Genomic DNA, 22,267 nt, shown 5'->3' with positions numbered 1-22,267 from the left:
ACATCAAGATATGTTCTCAGCTGACTGATTCCTGATTTAGTGTGTAGATGAAAACAAGGACTGGAGACAAAGATATGTATACAGGTACTGATAGAATGAAAAAGGCAGATTTGTTATTTTTTATTCTTTTTTTTAATACAAATATCTTAATAAGGCACCTGCAAGATGCAGTAAATAAATAAATGCCTAACATGGATTTTTGGTTGCCTTTGTGCCTAATGAAAAACACACATGATTTTTCCCACCCAGTTACTTTCTTGTAACTGTCCACCTTACATTACTATCCACTATTCCTATCCTAGCCAGACATATGTAGATATGAGTGCTGTTGATGGGTGTAGCTAATGATTTATTCTTTGGTTTTCTTTCTCCCCCTTGCTGATATTAATAGATCTAAATACCTCTGCTTTTTCTTTTCCTCACATTGCTTTTTTTCCTAGGCTTTATGTTTCCTTCTGAAAAAATAACACCTTAAAATTACATCATTAGGCATACAATACTAGAAGGGAAAATTCTGACCAGAACTGGGGGTTTCTTTTTGTTGATGCTGTACGATCAGCAGCATCCCTTTAGTGTAAGGGAAAGATTTAGTCTGTAGTGTCCATGCTTCTGGATTTGGTCCCATTTGTGTATTTGTAAGCTTTGAGCCACACGTCCTGGAAATTGCAGCAGGAAGGATTGCATGGCTGGGTGGGCTTGCCCACATGTGAAAAATGTAGGAATCCCAGCTCTTAGCAGTTCAAAGGAGAGACTCCAAACTGACACCACTGTGGTCAAACAGGCCATGACCTCCTTTTGGGACAGAGCAGTATTCCAGATGTTATCATGCTAAAATCAAACAAAGCATCTGCTATCCAAGCTCTTGAAAGTGGCAAGTTCATTACAAATTCAAAAACTGGTCATTTTCAAACTGACTGCCATTCTGCCCTGAGACTGGTACCTTTACATTTTAATAAGATTCATGAATTTGCATTTTTAAAAGAATGTAGTCACTTTTACTGAGATGTATTGAGTGTATTTATTTCCCTCAAATCCCACTAGTTGCTGGAGCAGAGTGGGCTGGCTGGTCCTCCCCATGGGGGTCTATCTTGGCTCCGTGCTGGGGCTCCCACACAGCCTTCTGGGCCAGGACTGGAAGCTCTTGCTGACGCTCATTGGGGCTCTGCCCTTGCACCAGGGTATCCTTGTGAGGATATCGCTCACCCAATGCCTTGCGCCAGTCAGAACCCAGGCTCCAAAGAGAAAACTCGAATGAAAGACCCCCCCAGCCAGGGCTCCCGAGCAAAAGGAACCAGGAGGGAGAGCTGGTGCTGTCCTGCGCCTTCCCTTGGAAGCTCCTTCACCCATCTGCCCTTGCTCTAAGATCTGCCCCCACTCTTGCCAGAGCCCAGCAAAGCCATCGCCTTGGGCTCACAGAGGTGCTGGGGGCTCGAAATCTCAACTTTCCTTGGCAATCCCTTCACCAAACAGGTGCCCCTCTCGCAATCCTGCTCCAAGGAGCATGTTTCTCCCCGCCTCGTTCATGGCCCCTGATCCCCTCCTCGCATCCCCGAAGCTTCTTTCCCGCGGACGCTTGCGAGGCCACAAGGACCGAGTTTCCCGGTTCCTGTCGCAACCCCAGGACCGCCGCCCCCACGGCCACGCTTCCCTGCGGCTCTGCCTTCCTACATCCCGGCTCCCCGCCGTCCGCCCAGCCCGGCCCAGCCCAGCGCAGGCCACCCCATCCCTCCCCCGGCAGCTCCCCGCCCTCCGTGCTCCGCCTCCGCGGGGCGTGCAGGGGAGCGGCCGCCGTCCCACCGCTGCTTCCCTCACGAGCGGCCGCCGCGGCACTCGGCCCGCTCGCCGCCCGTCGCCGCCGGTCTCTGCAGGTGAGCGGCACGGGGCCCGGCTCCGGGGGCCGTGTGCCCGCCGTGCCCGGCTGATTCACCGCGGGCTGCCGCTCCCCTCCCCCTGCAGCCGGGACGCTCCCGCGGCGCGCCGCCGTCCGCCTTCCTCGGGGCTGAGGAAGGGCAGCATCGGGCACAAGCGGACGGGCTCGCCTGGTCCGGTTTTAGCCTAATTATTGTTTCCATTAGGTCGAGCACGAAGTTCCGTGGTGCATGTGCGAGTGCGCCGGGTGCTGCTTCCTCAGCGGGGCTCGTCCTTGCTGGAGAAAAGGGTGGGAACGCAGGGAAGGGTGGTGGGCGCGGTGCTGGCGGGCGCCGGAGAGTCCTGGGAAGGCGCGGTGTCCTTGGCACGGTGCTCGCGGCTTGCCCCGGTGTGAGGGATCGTGCCTCGGTGCTGCAGATAGGGGCGGGCAGGGGAGCGGTGTGACACAGGTACACCGGGAGACTCGCTGAATCTGTGCCGCCGCCGAAACAAAGGTGACACGGGTGACCCGCAGCTTCGTGGGTCTGACTCGTAGCCGGAATGAGTTCCGCGTCTGTGGAAGTGTCCATGCGGCGTGGCATCGGTGGTGGGTTTTCCAGTGCGGAAATGAATTTATTGTGTGTGTCTATGAGAGAGAGAGAGACTAGTCTATATGCCCGTGTGATTCCAGCCTGTAAAACCTATAAAAAACCGCAGTCACTACAAACTGCTGGAACTACAAACACAGGAAATGTAGTATCTTGTTCAAGGCGTGACAGGTTTACTGCATGAGAATGCTAATTAGACCTCTTGTAAAAAGGTAGAGCAAGATTCTCGCAGCATCACATTTTCTCGCTTCATATTCCAACAGCTTTGGTCTTTGCTGTGTGTTCTCTGGTCTAAAATAGAAAATTGAACTTAAAGTATTACATGGGCTGCGATCCAGTTATAATAGATGTGTACTAGTGTTGATGAAACTGTAACAGGAAGAACCTTTTTTGGAAAGAGAAAAGAGCAAAGTAGGACCAGGACAAACGTCTCATTCTTCCTCTCAACCTGGCAGTTTGTCAGCACTTAGAGGACAATCTGCAGTCTAAAGGAAATTACAGTACAGAAAACTGCTCATTTCCTTTTCACGTGTGTGTAGGGGAGTAGCACTGAAAATGGAGATCTGATTCCTTCGTTCTTCTGTCGTTATGTTTTCCCGAGTGTCTGACGTGTTCAGTTTCCAGATCTGCTAACTCCTTTATGCTTTTTCTGACCATCAGCACCGGATGCTGTATAAAACAAGTGTTGTGGGCATCCGTGGTAACTAGCAGGTTCTTTTCTTCCTGTAAGCATATCGATATAAACTAATGACTGCCAGTTTACAATAGCACAGCTGATGTTGTGTGGATCTTTGTTAGCTCAGGAAATGTAACTTCTCATGGTTACACAGGTATCGGGCTCTGTCACAGCCGTGACTTAGTTTGAAAGTTAAGTTGACGCGAGTGCTTTTTAAAATTTCGGGGTGTTTCAGCCCTGATTTTAGAGGAGGAAATCACTATTCCTTGTTCAAGAAAAGCGTAACCTTGAACTGCTGAGAACCGGACTAGAACTCGCTCGGCTGCAGGAGCTGAGCCCCTCCTATTCGCTCAGGGATGCGCTTGGCTTCTTTCGCCGCTCGCCGTCCTTTTCTCTGGGAACTTTTGTCTGGCAGCGCCTTCCCGGCGCGCGTGGAAAGGCCTGGAGCGGCCGGGGACGCGCGGGGCGGGGCCGCGGCGGCGCGACCTTTCACCCACTTCTGGCCGCGGTCACGTGGGCGCGCCCGGGAGCGCGCCGGGGGCGGGGACGCGCCCGCAGCCCGGGACGGCCCCGCTCCGTGTGGGGGAGCGGCGGGAGCCGGGGCAGAGAGGGGGTCCCCTGCGCCCCGCTCCGCGCTGGGGAGCGGCGGGAGGCTGGAGTCGGAGCGGCGAGGGGGTCCTGTGCCCCCTGGGCAGCGGTGGGCACGGCGGGAGGCTGGAGCCGGAGCGGCAAGGGGGGTCCCGTGCCCCCCGCTCCGTGTGGGGGAGCGGCGGGAGGCTGGAGCCGGAGCGGCGAGGGGGGCGCGGTGGTGAATCCCAGGTCTTCTTTCAAAAGTCTGGGATGAAAGGCGACTTGAGCAAATGTTTGTACTAAAAAGACAAACAAATAACACCCCCGGAAAAGAATCCGCAAATAAAACGCCAGTCACGCAACAAAACCCCTAAACGACGTATTCTTGATGTATATTTTTGCATTTTTTTTTTTTAACATTCTAAGCCCATTGTCTTTGCTCTGCAGCATGCTTGTATCGTAGTCATGAACTCCACGCTTGGAAAAACACAATCCAAAGACTGAACCTACTTTCTTCAAGTCTGGGTTAACTTTAATGTGAATGTCAATTTAAATATTTTTGCAAATCTTTGAAACCAGTTCTTCAGTCTTAGAGCCTCATGCTAGCTGAAAGACCTTATTGAGGTCTTTCAGCCTTGTTCAGTAAATGGTCATTGAAGTACCGTGAGAACAATTAACTTGGTTTGCTTTCTCATCACCACATTGTTGTCCATCTTCCAGCATCTCTTAAGTCCTAAAATGTGACATCTTTTATGTGTCGTAAAAGTCCTGTCACTCCAGAAACATTTGTTGTCATAGGGAAGATAATAATTCTTCATTACCGCAGGAGCACAGAAGCTCATTAAGTTCAAAGAGAGAGAAAAGGGTTCAGCTTGTATATTCTAAATGTCTGGGTATGTATTTTATAGCAGTTAAAAAGAAATGGCCTAGGTCTAGAGCCTAGTTTTTATGAGGTGGGGGAGGTTTCTGCATGGTATGATAACTGCACAGGGTTTTAGCAGAGTATGCTTCTCTGTTAGTCAGATTATTCCAGATTTCTAGAAGGTCAGAGGATGTAGCTTGCTGGGATGTGGACAATATAATGTGTATTGCAATAGAGGCTAGAATGATCTAAGAGGTCTAGGAACAATATAGTATGTCCTGTATAAGGAAAAAAAAACCTAGAAATAATCCAACAGTTGTAAAAGTTTCTGGTTTGATTTTGGAGAATGTTGGTGGTTTGTATTTGTTGGGGTTTTGGGGTGGGGGTTGTTTGTTTATTTCAGGAGAATGCTGTTGGGAAGAGAAGAGAGATCAAATGATCCAGGAACTGTAGGGATTAATATTCCTTAGGGTTAGCCTAGTAATTAATTAACAGATTGTTTGAAAATGTCCTCCACTTTGCCTGTTTCCAGACCAGGTGAGAAGACAACTTACTAACTGTGGCATTTCTCCTTGAAGTGCTGGTGAAAACAGTCTGCACTCTGAGAAATCTTGATGGCCTCTGTGTTCAGTAGTCTATTGGAAGTTTAAAGCCTGCAGACAAATACTTGGTTAGAGGTCTTAAACTGGATACTGAGCCTAACATTGGAGTCTTGTCACAGGAGCTGCCAGTCACTACTGGAGCCCTCAGAAATAACTGAGTGGGGAGCGCATGAACTTTCTGTCTCTCCATAGTTCCTCACCATCTTGGACATGTTCAGTGTAAACAGTGTCATTCAGTGTAATGGAAAATAGTGTTTCAGAACCACGGTCTGTGACTATTTTCTCCATTGGCATCAGTTTTTCTGAAATGGTTCCAATCTGATCCAGCCCCTCAGAGCAGTTGAAAGCTGTGTGTGAATCAAAGCTCACAGTGTTTGTCTTGACTTTCTGTCTGAGAGCTGCAGCTGAGCGATGGCCATTGCTGCAGTGTCTGTAGTGTCTGTTAGGAGCATTGGAAGGAGTCTGCCCCGTGCTGTGCCCTAACTTATTCAGGATCCCAGGGCCAGTGAGCTTCTGGGATAGAAGCCTTGTGTGTGGCAAACAGATCTCAAGCCTGCTTTTAAGGAAGACAGCTCTTTGGGTATGTTTATGTTGCATTCATTGGCCATTGTCATTATCTCTTTCCATCCATATAGACCTGTTGTTCCAGTTTGCCACCAAGGACGGGAATAAGAAAATTAGCACAAGATGCCAAAAGAGATATCTGCAGAGGGTAATGAATATATTCACCCACAGGTGATCTCGGAAAACTACTGAGGTCAGGACATAAACTGTCTGTGGGGCCACAAGTTACTGAAGCTTTCTTAGCTGTTCTGATTTCAAACCCTCCCCTGTGGGTAAGGATTGCTGTGGGTGCCAGTGCTGCTGTAGCTGGGCAGATACATGTGTTCAGTTCTCTACCTTGGCTTGAGCCACAGCATTTACTCTTAGTTGTGAGAAATCCTTAAAGACATTTGCAATTCCAAGAGACCACACCTGTCAGGTGTAGGTGAGGGTGGGAAGGATTGGAGCCAATGATTAGCAACAATCAAATACGAGAACTTGTCCCAACTTAAGTGTCATGAGAACACCTGTCAGGCTAATTTTGTTTTCATCAGTGCTATGTTAATTCAGCCTTTAAAGGAGAGTGACTCTTTGGTTTCTCTCTTATTTGTATGCCATAGTCATTAGGTTCACCTGAGAAGCCTTGAGTAAACTTAATCCTTGTGGCAAATTTTTGCACAGGTATGATTTGGCTTCACTTCTCTCATATTTATCTTAAAGACTTTGTGTCTGAAAAATATGATTAGTCATTGTAAGATAGCTGAGTTGTTGGTAAGACTTGAAAGCAGCAAGTATCTGTGTCATCCCATATACTGAAGCATGATTAGACATTATTGAAGGTTAGTAGGCAAGGAAGCAATTTAGAAATAGAAATTCTCAAGTGAATAACTGTGTCTGGTTAATCTTTATATTAAGTTCAGAAGTGAGCACCTTGTGGAATGTCACATGAGCTAAGTATAAACTCAATAAACTGCTCTTTTTGAGGCTTTGGTGTCTTGATACCTTTTTGCATGAGTGCGATATACAGGAAGGTGCCATTGCCTAAGAGAATATCAAAGAAACAGATATGAGAGACCAGACAGTCTTTTTGCTCATGTCTTTCAATGTTTCATCTGCATATTTTATACTGTTTACTGAAGATTCTGTAGAACAAGACCTGAATTTCTTTTGAAAGGCATAGAACTCCAGACAAATTTGCTGTTTGTTTAGATTTCTCTTAAACTGAATGCTTTTTCTATAGCTTTAGTTTTGTTCGACTATGCATCGACATGCACACAGGTGAAAGCATCTTTGGCATCCTTTTGGCATTCCCTGGTTAGCTGCATTACCTTATCGATCCTCTTGCAGCAGGGCAGAATTTTGGCATTTATGTGAGTGACTGCCTCCCCACCACTATCTGACCCAAGAGTGGATGGGACTTTGAGTTACTGGATGCTGCTGTGCAGTGTATACTGCAGTGCCTGAAATTATTGTATTTGTAGCAAACCCCATGAAAAACCTCCATATTCTTTACTGAAGTCACATCTGTTTTATTATTGATAATACAGTCATTTTTAATGACTGTATTATCAATAATAGGTAGGAGCAGTCAGTGTTTTCTCTAGATAGGTGTATATACATGTAGCCTTGAATTTCAAGCCTAATTTTTTATTAGGAGCTTGTACAATTTCCCACCATATCACTGCAAAATATGGGGCACTCAAAGGCAGCTCAGGAAATCTACCTGCTGCCTTAAAACTGGCAGACTTTCACTGGGCACGGTAGTGGTGTTTAAAATCCCAATATGCATCTGAAAACCTTGTATAATAAAACTTTGGTGCTTTTCAGCAAAGGCAAAGTTACTGCAGTAACGCTGAAAAACTGAGATGAATAATTTTCTAAAGGGTTCATTCTTCAAAGTCCAGCTTCTTTTATCCTCCAAGCTACTGGCATATTTTTGTCAGTTGCAGAAAACTTGCTCTTTTTTAATATTTGGCTGCTACTACCCATTTGAATTTCAAGGTGTGCTGTTCATTTAAAGCAGTTGAAGCACAAGATTTCTTGTTCAGGCCTTAGTGCTCTATAAGTTTATTTTTTACAGCAGATGTCTTATGAAAACTCCTACAATAAATTTCTTAAAGCGTCTCTGCAGGCTTGATAGTTCGAGCCCTTAATCTTCTTACTGGCTCTTCACTGGATCCTCTCCAGTAGTTTCATTTCTCTCATTGGGGAGCCCAGAATTGCACAGAGTCTTTGAGATGCACAGAGTAGAAGGGCAGAGACACTTCCCCTGCTGGTGGCAGCAGTGCTCCTGATGCCCCAGGGTTGTGTCAGCATCCTCTGCAGCCTCTGCCAGGGCCCCTTCCTGCCCGTGTGCCACTTGCTGAGCTTTGCTTTCCAGCCCCTCAGTCTCTGGTGAGTGGGGCTAGCCCTCCCCACCTGCAGGACTTTGCACTTCTCCTTATTGAACTTCACAAGGTTTCAGCCTGCCTGGTGCTCCAGCCTGCCAAGGTCCCATCTGGATGGCAGTGAAAACCTTTAATTTATCGGCCACTGCTCCCCGTTTCATTCCTTGTACTTGTGAATCCATCAGCAGTTTCACTTTGGCTGGTTTTTTTTCCCTCTGGTGGATGGGGGTTTCTGTTGGTTTTATTGTTTTGGTTTTTTGCATCCACTTCTGGGATGACTGTATGGGTCAATTGAACTGTAGCAGGTGGCAAAGCGTGAAAATAAAGGAACAGGCTAGGAAGTTATTTGAGGATGTTGGCACTGGCTTTGTTGTGCTTCACTATGTATAATTTCATTGCAAACACACTGTCTGGGCAAAGTCAGCTGCCATAGTTTCGTCTGAATACTTTGTGTAGGTGGTACTGAAGGCTTGGACTGACAGGACCATCAATAACAGAAATCCAAGTGAAATCCAAGTAATAATGCATGAGGAGACTGGATAAACATCTCAGTGTTTGGAATTTTCTTTCTTTTGATTTAATGCCTGGTATGAAATCAACAGATTTGAGCATACGAAGTTCTTTACTGATCTGTGAAAAACAAAATACATTCATAGTTTTGGCTTTCTGGGAGATAGAAAATGTATATTTCCATAGTAGTGGCTTACACAACTGAGAGGAAATACTTGGTCACTGTCTCAGCACAAACACAGCACTGCTGTACAAGTGTTTAAATACTGGTTTTAATTTCATTAATTCTGTCCTCAGACTCTTAAAATTCAGTGGCCTACCCTAAAGTGTCAAAATATGTTATCACTAAACATACAAAATAAATCTCGTGTGTCCATTTTCTTTTAAAAGCTGTAGCAAGCTCACCTCCTGAAGGGAGATCTGATGGACAGCAAAATAAATATAAATGGATAAATTTTTTCAATATTTTCATTATTTAAAGAGGTTTCAGACTTAAAGTCTTTTATGAGAACTTTTGGGAGCTCCAGAATTATTTTCTAGTGTTCTGTGGCTGCTTTTCACATTCAAACAGTAACTCTTACTGATTTGCATGTTAATGGAAATAGATTCCCTCCCCCTCGCTTTTCTTTTAAATAAACTGGTTCGGGGTCATACCAAGACTTTAGGGTACTTGCTTGGTTTTCCAAAACCATTCTTCATTCAAGGTGTCTAGCTTTAAATGGAAATTTTAATATAGTTTAAAGTATGTTTACTAATTAAAATTTGGTTTAATGTACTTTCATCTGATGTTTTTCTCCACTTCTTAACTTGAAAGCTTCCTTAAACAATGTCATTTTAAATAGTTTAGTATCACACTTTTCTCCTCACCAGCCTCTATTTGAAACTGGAGTGCCAAGCTTATTGTAGTAAGTTAGTTTATTGTAAGAAACGATTGAAGAATTCTTCAGGGTCAAGTTCCTGTTGTGGTTCATTGGATTTTTTGTTTTGTTTTGCGTTGTTGTTTTTTTTTACTTCTAAGCTTGCCTAGTAGGAACTTGGCAGGAGTCAGTTTTGTTTTATGACAAAAGCCTTTGCCATAAAATGCTTCTCATTGCTTGATTGGTGGTGCCTTGTATCTGCCTGAAGTTATGAGGGTTTCTGGGTAATTTTGAATTCAGAAATGCCATGGTACAGGTAATTCTGATTTCAGAACTGCCATCATACCTGCAAGTAATGCTGCAAGTCTGCCCACCATCTATGAACATTTTATGCCTTGGGTGCCAAGGATGTCTGTCTGAGAGCTCTGACAGTGTCAAACCTGTGTGTGGTGGTACCTAGGCATGTTCTCAGAGAAACTACATGCAGCAGCCATTGCTTTTTGTAGAAAAATGTCAATTTTTGATTATCCAAGTAGAATAATTGGAAAGAATTGTTTTATGATCTTGGTTTGGTTACTGACAGTCATATGCCCTGCATATTAAAGCTAATCTATAAATAGGTGTCAGAGACCTGTGAGGAAAAACTCAAACTAAATTATCAATGTACTCTTGAAAGGGAGAGTCACAGAATTAAGTCTTTCATCAAAGCTGTTTGGGATCAAGTGAATGAGGCCTCTTCAGTTTTCCTCTGCATTTGTTAATTTCCTTTGCAGGAAAAGGAGTATTGATGTGAAAACTGTGTTTAAGTAATATGTCTTTTTGTTAGATGTTTAGAATCCTGACAAGGAAAAAGGACAGGGGTTTTTCTATTCAAGAGGAAGAGGAAATAGGGGAAAAGTGAATTGCATGAGCCAAGCAATGTATAGGAAACAAGTGACATCCTCTTAAAGCCTAGGATTTGCATTTGTTGTGAGGTATAGGTGTGACTTTATTTTTTTTAGCACTATCACTTTATCCATGTAAAGTGTACGAAATCCACAGAAAGATAAAAAAAGATTCATGCTCAGTAGCATTTCCAGGAGTAACAGCTTCAAGAATTAATTCCTTGTTTTGTGCTGTAATGCAGTTAGCTTTTGTATCATGGCTTGCTGCTATTTTGAAATGACCATGGCAGTTCTTTCACTGTGCTTCAGAGAGACATTGCCAACCACTGGTAACTTCTTGCATGCCTGACTTAAATGGAAGCATCCTGCATGTAGGACCTCTCTTAGCCTCAGATTTTCCAGGGCTGAAGCCCTTATCTCCTTCAGTGGTTGTAGGAACATATGAGTCCCAACACTGACTGTTCAGTGTCTGCATCCTGAAGTAATAAGGTCTGCGAGTTAAACCTCAGTCTTTATGGAGTAAATGTCCTGAAACTGCAAAAATAACAGTGTGAGGATGCTTTTTGCATCGTAGATGTAGCAGCATAGTTTGCAGACCGTCAGCACACAAGCTTTCTAGTGTGTAATGCGTTTCCTTGACTTAAAAGCAACATCCAGCCTAGCAGTTCTTGTTTATAACAATGAGGAAAAAATTGTGCTTAGTTTAGTTTGGCTCAAGCAGAGGTATGAAAAAGGAAGAGAAGAAACATCTGCAACTGTTACAGCATGTTTGAATTTAAATGAAACCAGATAAGAGCAGGGAACAGGCAGCTTTCTTCTTTAAATAAAAGAAAAAAAACTCGCAAAGAATCAATAAACCAAATTTTAAGGGGCAAGTGTGTGATTTTTTTAAGGTACATTAATATTGTAAGAGAACACTGAAAGGAATGAAAATAGCCCTTTCAGATGAGTTGTAGAAATTATTGTGCTGAGGGTTTTTTTCCCCTCTTTGAGTAAGACTCTGCCAAGCTGCTAGGAAAGTCAAGAGCTGTAGTTTATGGCTCTCGGGAGGTTAATTAGTGTATGCTGCGCAGACATGGGCTGCAGAACCGGGTGCCCGCGCTCAGAGCCGCTGCTGTGGCGGTGCCGGCTGTGTGAGGGAGGCTGTGGGCGCTGCCCGGAGCCGAGTTGAAAAGGCCGAGGCTCCGCCCGTGCCCTTTCCCCCAGTTCGCGGAGCACGTGGCTCCGCAGGAATGCCGAGGGAAGCGCTCCGGCTCGGCATTAAGCCGGCCGGCGAGGAGCAAAACAAGGGCTCCGAGCGGGAAGCCTTTGGTGTTCCGCCATCGTAATGCAGGGCAGTGTTAAAGGCTTATGGTTTTTAAAGGAAACGAAGGGAATATGAAAAGGAGCAGGTGCTTTGTTGTTTCACATCTTAACGTCAAGCAGTACAGTTCTAGAACTGGACCGTATTTGTTTTCAGGGCTCGTTTACTTTATTCAGGATTAATTCTTGGTGGATTAATTTATTTTTTTTCATTTGGGAATAAGGAATATTTTCCTTAATGAGGCTTATTTATTTTTATGAGAATGTTAAATTTTGATTCATTAAAATGTCAGGTTGGCTGTTAATGCTTGACGCTATTTAGAATCTTTTTCTGCCTGGGGCAGTAAAAAGAGCATGTGCTTGAAAACGAAGGGGTTCCTGAAATTCTTTCCATTCAGAAACAAAGAGGAGGTTAATTAAAAATTTCTAGGCTGAGAAGTCACAGTGGAGTTGAAGGGTAAGGGAAACTAGCTGATCTTGTACTTAAGACACTGGCATTCCAAAATACAAAATTCTGTGAGTGAACTGAGCAGAACATGTTGGCCCTTCTTGAGACAAGTCCAGGTGCCTGATTCCCTGTATGCAAAAACGGTTGAGTTCTTTGTATGTGTTTGTTGGGGTTTTATCATCCCACTCTTAATAGTGCCACTAAACATATGAGATGTTCTTGACTTTGAAAGCTTTTTCAAACCCTGTTGAATTCAGGTTATACCCTGTATTACTGCTGCCTCTCCCTGCTTTATTGCTCTCTTGTCAGCTGGTAATGACCAATTTAAATGAATGAATGGACAGCTGACTTTGACTTCCTCATACTTGCCTGCAGCAGAGCCCATATTAAGTAGTTGTTAGTGACAGAGTCATTAAGTACTACAAATTGCAGTTGTTATTCGGGCACACAGGGCTCGTGTTAAAGCTTTTGTAACTGGTGTTCAAAGAACTTTGTTTTCTTCTAATTTGTTCTTCTTTGTTATTCTAATCAGACACTACACACACATAAATCAATTGCTTACTATCTCTAGGATGCTGTGAGCCTTAGGTGCCTTGATTCACCCAGCTTCTAAAACCTGAGCAGTGGCTGATGGATTTGTGAGATCTGTGGATTTCCATTAGGCACTGTAGCAGTAGCTGTATTGCAGGGGTGGATCACTGTAGGCTGGTCCAGGAACAGACCCATTAAATATTGCAAAGAATCCATGCCTGTTGGTCAGCAACCTTAACAGATTATGTGCATCAGCACATACCTCACTCATCTCTGCCGAGTATTTCTTCTCTTTCTATATTGTGTATTTTTTCCTAAGCCTACTGTTATTGCTGCATTCCAAGTGCCTGGTTTTCTGCTCATACACGTTGGCACCCATTCTTTGTGTTTCAGGTGACTTTGGTTAAGTAGAATATTAACAGACTAGAGGAGCAGCACTCTGGTCATAATGAACTGCTTTTGAAGTGCCCATTTAAATTGCACTGGTTAGTCCTCACATGCTGTTCAACAGGCATGAGAGTCTACCAGAATTTAATTACTAGCTTTAGGTTGGCAAACAAAATGTGAATTCTAGCTTTTAGGATTTTAAAAGGGTGAAGTAGTTGTACTTTCTTTGATTTTGCTTACATAGAAATGCCAGTGCAACCTTAAAACACTTAGTATTGATAATGTGTTTTGTACTAATCTCAATCTAAAACTTGCCCTTGAATCCCGACCTACAGATAGGGCAATAAATTCCACTAGTGTTTAGTCATACTTCTAGGAGGATATTGGTTTTGGGGCTATGCATGACAATTTTGGTCAGCTAATAAATTAAGTTGAACAAGAGACTGAGAAGCATGATGGTCTCCTCAGGAATACATAGTTCTGACCACTTCAATGTTATACATAGAGTCTGTCTGCAAAAATCTACTTTCTAATTGTAAGTGCTCAAAAAACATTTGTCTGAATCAAAAATTAGTAGGAGTAACTTCCAGGGTGTTTATGTATAAATGCTAGTTACAGGAACTAAGAAAAGCTATGGAATTACCCAGAAGTTTAACAAGGACAAGTGCCAGATTCTGCACCTGGGACAGGGCAACAACCCTGGTTGTGTGTATAGATAGGAAATGAGAGGCTGTAGAGCAGTGCCATGGAAAGGGCCCTGGGGGTCCTGTTTATGGGAAGCTGGATCTGAGCCAGCAGGGCCCTGGCAGCCAGGAGGGCCAACCCTGTCCTGGGGGCATCAGGGACAGCATCACCAGCCAGAAAAGGGAGGGGATTGTCCTGCTCTGCACTGGGGCAGCCTCACCTCCAGTGCTGGGGGCAGTTTTGGGTGCCACAATGTGATAACATATATAAAGCTCTTTCTAAGAGTCCAGAGGAGAGCTGTGAGGATGGTGAAGAGTCTAGAGAGGAGAGAGGGTACAAGGAGAAGGTGAGATCACCTGCTCTGCTGAGCCTGGAGAAGAGGGGACTGAGGGACATCCTCATTGCAGTTACAACTTCCTTGAGAGGGAAAGAGGAGAGGCAGGTACAGGTCTCTTCTCTCTGGTGACCAAGCAGTGACAGAACCTGAGGGAATGGCCTGGAGCTCTCTTGAGGAAGTTTAGGTTAGATATTTGGAAAAGGTTTTTCACACAGAGGGTGGTTGAGCACTGGAAGAGGATCCCAAAGGAAGTGGTTGCAGCCCCAGACCTGACAGAATTCAAGAGGTGTTTGCAGAACACTCTCAGGCACATGGTGGGATTCTTGGGCTACATTGGGTTTGCATTTCTGTTTTAACTTCCAGCGGTTTTGATTTGAGCCTTTTGTGACTGCTCAGTATAATTGTCTTCTGTCTATATTGGCGTGGTTGTTGAGATTTGTTTGGGCAGTTAAGTTGAGCTGCAATTACATGAAATTTCATCATAGTTTCAGATTTCTTTGAAGAAGTAATTTTTCTGACAATTGTGATTTGGTTTCCTCAACTCTGCATAGTTTTGATTTTTGTAGTTATTTGCCAGTCACAGCACAGAGCCACAGGGACTATAGCCTCTTATTGCTTTGAGTAATCATCTTGAAATTAGGGTATGAAAAAGATTTTGGGAGAAGATGTGGCCAGAAGCAGCTTTGTTTTTCTAGCTGAGGTGAAAACTTTGGATACCTTGTGTTTCAAATAAAACATTTTCTGAATATTCTTTGAAATGTAAGATACTCTGTACCTGTGATATGCTTTTTCCTAAATGTTTTGGCTTTCACTTTCTGTTCCACTCTGATTTATTTTTTTTTTGTATTGCATGTATAGGGGATACACAGCTGTTGTGATGCAAAATCAAAATGCCTGAGTTACACACGTTTTGTTTCCATTTGCAGCTGGTTTGGTTAAAAGAGGTGCCTTAAATTAACCTTCAGGACACTCACAGGACACTCAGACTAAAGTGCAAGCAGAGCCTGTAAGGAAAAGGCAAGTAGTATATATAAATTTTTCATACTTGGAAATCTTTGCCAAAATCATGGTCAAGATTTGCCATATCTTGCTAGAGATGGACTAGGTCCTAGTTCCTCTGAACAAGAGGGAAATGCCCTTTCTAAACTTTGTTTTTTGACAGATCTCTCTCTGAAAATGGCGGAAGCTCATCAGGCAGTAGCTTTTCAGTTTACAGTAACTCCAGATGGGATTGACCTGCGTATGAGCCATGAGGCACTCAAACAGATTTACCTGTCTGGTGTCTATTCATGGAAGAAGAAGTTCATCAGATTCAAGGTATGCTAAACTAGTCCAGTCCACCAAACTTCTGGGTTATTTAATTTTTTATGAATTTGTTGAAGTTTTTTTGTGGAAAACTGATTTTTTTCCCCTTTACAGTAAATAAGGTTCCTCATTGCGAAAGACTTAGGGGGTTTTATTTAAGACAAGAGGTGCTGAGGAAATTGCCACAGCATGGTACTGTAAAGACTGAAAGGGTACATAATTTTTATTTATTCTGTGGGAGCAAGATGAAGCAGATGTAGAAATTAACTGACTTCCTTCTCTTCCTGCACCACATGATAATGTAATCTTTTAGCAGAATTCCAAAGTTCTACTAGTTGTGATCTTTAATGTCATATGTCGTAGAGGTACAAGGTACAGTATTATAGCTAAGTAGTATTGTTTCTGTTGAGGTATTTGATAAAGATTGTTTTGTTCATGGGATTGTAATTGTAAATATCTGTTTCATTAGTAGCAATCTACATAAACTACTGGTTATCTTCAACATCTCTTTCAAAAACATGAACATATTAACAGAAATCTTGTTAAAATTTTCTTGTAAAGCCATGAGAAGAACTGTTTAAATTACATTAAAAAAGTTAATTCTGGTTCTCAGAATTAACTTTGTTAATTCTTGTTCAGTAGGATATTTTTGCCATGTATTCATATAGAAGGGTCTAACTCAGTGTAAGCCGGAATTATTGAAGTGTCATCTGTTTTAGAGTTGTTAGTTAGTTTCACTGTTTTTAGTAAGATTTGCAGCAGGATCAGTGGTATCTGCAAGAGAATGTAAAAGTTACTTTTATTGTTGATATCATTGTTAAAATTTCAAATTTAAGTAAATCCATTCCCTGCTGCTGAGATAATCTCATGTAAGAAAATGTTGGATAGTCTTAACTACTTGTTTATAACTAAATGACTTAAATGTGTTGATTTTTGTTTCTTTCCATGGTAATATGAAGTCAGTCACTTTGGTATGAAAAAATTATGTGAAGGCTTTTCTTTCCAGAACGGAATTATCACCGGTGTTTACCCTGCTAGCCCATCTAGCTGGCTTATTGTAGTTGTGGGTGTGATGTCAACCATGTATGCTAAAATTGATCCTTCCTTAGGGATAATAGCCAAGATCAACAGAACACTTGATACAACGTAAGTAGACTAAAATGTTAATGTTTCTGTAAAGGGAAATTAGTTTTATTTGCAGCTGCTCTTAAAGCTATTCCTGTTAAAATGTATCAGTTTTGGAACAGTACATTTGTGACACCATAAGCCAAATAAGCAGATGTATGAGGATATGAAATAGGGAGGTTGTACCAGTATTGCTGCATAGTTCTAGGTATTTGGGAGGCACATTTGGGAACTTTTGTGGCCTTTGATGTTGCTGCCTGAAAAGGTCTTTGGAAAGGAATTTATAAAAGCAGGGGAAGCAGGCATAAAGCTTGTGTAAGGCCTGTCTGTGCTACTATTAGACTTATGTTAGCAATACCAGCTTCTCTTTGGAACTTAAATGGACACTAACTGGCATGTGCTGGCTTTTGTTTTAAATAGTGGCTATATGTCAAACCAAACACAGAACATTGTGAGTGGAGTACTTTTTGGCACAGGGCTTTGGGTTGCCCTTATCGTCACAATGCGCTACTCCCTGAAAATGCTGCTCTCCTACCATGGCTGGATGTTCTCTGAGCATGGCAAGCTTAGTGCTGGCACCAAGTTTTGGATGGTAAGGATATGTTGGTTTCATTTCATCTTAACTTCTAACTGATCAGTATTCAAAGCTTCAAGGGAAAATTTTGAAGTTTTATTTCTTTCTTGTGGTTTTTTTTCGTCATAGGACAGGAGGCTGTTAGGCAGCTATTTCTGCTGTTACCCTTCTAATGCTGTAATGAAACTCTTCATCATGGCCTTTTAGAAGGAAGAGTGAACACTTCAAGAGTAACTCCTAAGTTGTCCAATGCCTTGGGCCTGTGTGACTCAATATCTGCTTTTTCTCTATGTGCAAGTGCAGTTAAAGATCTTTGGCTACAGCACCAAAGAATCTTGTCCTCACAGAAAGGGCTCCCCTAATTCTTTGTTGTAATGTTACGGTTTCTAGTCATCCATTATAAAATTATTCTTCTGCTTGAAGAAAATATTGCTGAGTGTCCTCTCAACTGATTTATTGGCATGTCTCCAGAATGAGTTGGGGAAGAAGCATAAGGTGTAGGTAGCGTGTTATGCAATTTTCCGATAAAGATAAGGTGAGAGTGGTATGTCCCCTGTGGATTGATTGTTGTGGTGCTTTGGAAAAGGATTCTTAAAGGATATGGTAGGTATAAAGTGAGGAAACTTAGATGTCGGTGCTGCAAGAGATGAAGTGAGGTTTTGCTGCTTGGACTTGGTTCTTCCATCTCACTTTTCCCTGTATTGTGGTAGGAATAGCCCAGTTTCTGTACTGTAATAAAATAATCTCTGCAATAAAATTAGTCTCTGCAGCCTCAAAAATTAACAGATGTATGTTAAACTAAGCACAGCTCATTATTTACTATGGGAGCTATTCAAGGATGGGTATCCAGAATGGTGTACACGAAAATAGAGTTTAATGTTTGTCTGGTACAAGTGAAATTTCTAATTGATGGTTTCTCCTGGAAGCAGTAGCAGCCTCATGACCCAAATTGGTACAGTCCAGAGGCTCTCAATGGTAAGGCTTTCTGTCAATTGCTTGGAGCTGTAGCTGCCTTGGTTTTCAGCATGTCCTACCAGATAGATTCTTCAAAGCTCTTAATATTGCCTTATCAACCTTAAAACAGTATGGACTGTAATGCTACTTACTGTGCTTTGGTGCATATTGTATTTATCAATTTTTGTGTACCATATGTGTTGCATATGTATTTTATTGTGTTTTGTATGTGTTTAAAAGTACACTGAAGATGTATGCCCAACAGTGTCTCATCTATACCTTCTATAAAAGGCTATTTAACTAGACCCAGCAAAACTAGTGAAACAGCCCCAACTATCCTAACTTTCTAGATTTTTACAAAACTGTTTTCTCTTCAAATGATCATGCAGATCAAAAACCTGAACTCTAATTTCAGTCACAGTACAAAGTGATTTTTCAGACTGGTTGGAAGTCTGGTGGCACTTTTAATCAGCGTATTTTACCTCGTAAAATCAAATTTCCTGTATCAGTCTTAGGGGAAAATCCAAATATTAGTTGCCATTTTAAAAAATAAGTTAAAAACTGGTGATTGTATGTGAAGAGATGCAACATATGTTAGAGTGACATTGTTTGCTGTGTCTGCATATGAAGTCAGTGATGTAATGAAATGTGTGTGTCTGTCAGAGCACTTTATTGGTCTCAAGCTATTATAATTTCTCTATTACAAGTTTTCTTTAGAGATAAGTACTGTGAAACGTGTTTGCTGGTTTTTGTCAGTTGTGCAGGTGCTCTCTTAAAATAATTTTAGCCTTTTCTGGCTTAAGAGTTTTGGAATAAAATTGTCTGCAAGTATGAAATTAGATTTCCAGATGAAAGGCTGAGCTTTCTCTTTCCCACCTGTTTCCAAATTTATCTTGTCCTGAAGCACAACTGGATTTCATTGGCAACCCACTGTGGTGCATCCCATGTACGTCTGATGGCTGTGATACAGATCCATTTGCAGGGAGGTCTTTGTGGCTGGTAATACTCTGCAATTGTTAGTTGTTTTGTGCTGCCTAAAACTGTCTCCTCTAGCTGTGCTGATCCAGGAAGCTGAGAGGGAGGAAAAGTTCCACATTCCAACAGTTTTGTTGGGAGACATTTTCAGAATTTAGTAGTGAAATGGCATCCTGTGTTTTATTCTGTCTTGTCTGTTGGCTTATATATATTATTCTGTGTATTGGACCAAGATTACACTTTGACAGTAAAAGTTCCACTGGGTTGTTGGAAAATCCAATCACTCCACTTGACTTTCATGCTGACATAGGGTGGCAGTGTCAAAATCCTTCCATGAGTAGCCAAGAAGTTGCATGGCCTAGAATTTTGGCTTAGTGTGTGCTGCAACTGAAAAGTAGTTTTCACTCTCCTGTGGAGCACAGGAGATTCTGCAATATCTGAAGCTAAGTTCTCTCTGGCTTTTTTGTTTCATTGCTGGGGGGTTTTTTGATAACACAAGCACTGGGTGTAACACTGGCATGCTTGCACAATTTGCTATATTCAAATCATGCAGTAGACTACCTGTGATTGATTCATGCTTGAATTAACTCCCTGTAACATCAATCCTATTACTGATGTTGAGCTGTAACTTTGGAAAATATTAAGCCATGATAAAAAAGCATAATTATTATTTTTAAAGATTACCGTAGTTATCTAGAAACCTTAGCTGAGTCACAGGCTTGATAATGATTGTGTTTTGAAGCACAATTTACATATGTTTCTAGTATCTACTATAGTGTAATATAGTAAAAGGTCACGTGGTAGAAGTGAGTTTTTTAATCTTTCCCGAGGGGAATATATAAAGAAAAGAAGTGCTAAGTAACTATATTTATATTAAGATCAAAGTGTGCCCTACATAAACAGCAATATTGTCTGTGACAGGATGATAACTGGGAAGTCAGGAATGACCATGCCTATCTTGCTCTTCCACTGCCATGTTGTTAAACTTTAGGAAGTTAGTTTCTGTCAAGGCCTTTTTTTTCATGTGAAATTCTGATAAATGGAGTCTGATAAATGGAGTAGTTTCCTAAATCTAGTACAGTATAATTTACCAGTGAAAATGACTGCAAGTTACATTACACATTTAGTCTGTTGTTGTTCTTCTGTTGAACCTAATAATTTGGTGTGTGTATTTTGTTTTTGCTTTTCTTCAGACCCTTGTAAAACTTTTCTCAGGGCGTAAACCCATGCTATACAGTTTCCAGACATCGTTACCACGATTACCAGTTCCAGCCGTTAAAGACACAGTTAATAGGGTATGTACATTCACCAGTTTATTTTCTTCAGTTACACAGAATCCTAGATGCTTTTTGGGATGTTTTTGCCATTCCTCATGAAAAACTGCACAGTGGTATTAATATGGTGTAAGAGATTCAAACTTCTGCATGGAAATGAAAATAAAGGCTGTGACAAACCAGTGAAACTGGTGACAGTTTGAAGCCAGTGTGATTCACACTGGATGACATAATGCCTGTTGTTGTAAGGCTGTGCCACAAAGTGTGATTTCCAGGGGGTTTGAAGCACACTTTTGTTAGCCTTCCCAGTTCTGCAATGTTATTAAATATGTCTGTCATAACACAAAATCTTGTAGCAAAGTGGGTAAATATGGCAGTATGTCACAGAAACTGAAGGTTTGATCTTTAGAGGAGAAAAAGAAAAATCTCGGTCTGCTACTGAAGAAGTAGCATGCCTTACCCTTTGGAGTGGAAAATACTTAGAAAAGTTGCCTCTTCCACTTGTGTTTTGCTCACAAATGTCTGAAGAAATATTTTATTTTTTGAAGTTTGCAGCAGACATTTAGAAGAACATATACTCTTATTTTAAAAACATGGTACTTGTAGCCTTATGGATTGAGAGTGGATAATCTTTGTTTAATGCTAAAGTGTTTTCTGTAGGAATGGTGAGAAGCTGTGTATTAGTTCCTGCACTAATCAGGAACACTGATTCTTTTCTTGTGTTCTAGTATCTGGAGTCAGTTCGACCACTTATGAATGATGAAAAGTTCAAAAGAATGGAGGGTCTTGCCAAAGATTTTGCTTTTAATTTGGGACCAAGGCTTCAGTGGTATTTGAAGCTAAAATCCTGGTGGGCCACCAATTATGTAAGTAGATAAATAGGAAGCTCAGTTGTTCAAATTACATTATTTGTTCCCTGGCGCTCTTTTTGGCTTAAACTGCATTATTTCTTAAATGTAAAAGAAGGAAATTGAAACTGTTTAATTTTTTTTTTAAGTGCATGTGACTTTGCATGTAAATTATTTGTATGATTTGGTAAACAGTATGGTGAGCAAAGGTGAATGAAACTTGAAAAAATGCATGCTTATTTTTTGTTTTATTATTCTGGAGAATTTTGCTGTTAGGATTGCTTTTGGGGTTTGCTTATTTGCTTGTTGAGTTTGATAACTCAATAATGGACCTGGCTACCCAGGTAGTTTAGAAGAATGATTTAGAACAGTTTTTTAGTATAGAGCAGCTAAGGCATATAAAAATAAAGAACTGTATCTGTTCAGCTGTTGAGCTATGTTTTCTTTTTTTTCTTACCAAAAAAATATCCAATATCCCTCAGCATCCTAGTGAGAACTGCAAGGTTAATTCCTTCTTGATATATTATCTAATGTACTTGTACCCAGGTAGCCTAACCTGTCCTGGCAAAGGCAGTAAAGCATTCAGGAGATCTGATACATTTTAAATATTATGTGGAGAACATGACTTCTTTGAAACCTTATCAGAGACATATAGCTGAATTTGATTTAGTTTTCTCACCCTTTTTTTCCCTGTTTTCCCTGAAATCTGATGGAAATAAGCAGGGTGGGGATTATTGTCTTTTTAAGTGCTAGCAGTTTCCTTTCCATTTCTGCATGGAATGTTGTCTTATGCAGCCATCAACATAGAGGACTTAAACTGTGAAAATGATGAGATTTTACTAATTTTTTTTTTCCTTCCTGCTGCAGGTTAGTGATTGGTGGGAAGAATACATCTACCTTAGAGGACGTGGACCAATCATGGTTAATAGCAACTATTTTGCAATGGTGGGTAAATAAATCCTATCAGCACCTTATGTTGCATAGAAACTGTAACATTTCTGGCAGGCATCTTACTTCATGGTGTCTTTCTGCTTAGAAATCTATTGCCATGAGGACGTAACCTTTGTTTTTCTTTCTTCTGGTATAACCTGCAGCCAGTGTCTTCAGGTACCTCCAAGTATGTCACATACTGAAGTGTGCGACACAAACTCCTGTCTTAGCAGCCCTAGCACAGCT

At 41.8% G+C, this 22,267-nt stretch overlaps 1 protein-coding gene across 1 annotated transcript in view; it reads left to right on the top strand.

The window, feature by feature from the left end:
• The first annotated feature begins 1,812 nt into the window (after positions 1-1,812).
• The window catches only part of CPT1A (carnitine palmitoyltransferase 1A), a 39,011-nt gene continuing 18,556 nt past the window's right edge, over positions 1,813-22,267 (top strand). Inside the window, exons 1-8 of the mRNA XM_058806222.1 lie at positions 1,813-1,868; positions 14,963-15,053; positions 15,199-15,353; positions 16,348-16,487; positions 16,887-17,058; positions 20,163-20,264; positions 20,972-21,109; positions 21,959-22,036. Coding sequence (XP_058662205.1) covers positions 15,213-15,353; positions 16,348-16,487; positions 16,887-17,058; positions 20,163-20,264; positions 20,972-21,109; positions 21,959-22,036 — 771 coding nt within the window. The 5' untranslated portion in view covers positions 1,813-1,868; positions 14,963-15,053; positions 15,199-15,212. The remainder of the gene's footprint in view (positions 1,869-14,962; positions 15,054-15,198; positions 15,354-16,347; positions 16,488-16,886; positions 17,059-20,162; positions 20,265-20,971; positions 21,110-21,958; positions 22,037-22,267) is intronic.

This window comes from Ammospiza caudacuta, chromosome 6, assembly GCF_027887145.1.
Source record: "Ammospiza caudacuta isolate bAmmCau1 chromosome 6, bAmmCau1.pri, whole genome shotgun sequence".
Lineage (NCBI taxonomy): Eukaryota > Metazoa > Chordata > Aves > Passeriformes > Passerellidae > Ammospiza > Ammospiza caudacuta.
Note: the sequence above shows the minus strand (reverse complement) of the source record. Positions and strands in the feature narration are given on the sequence as shown.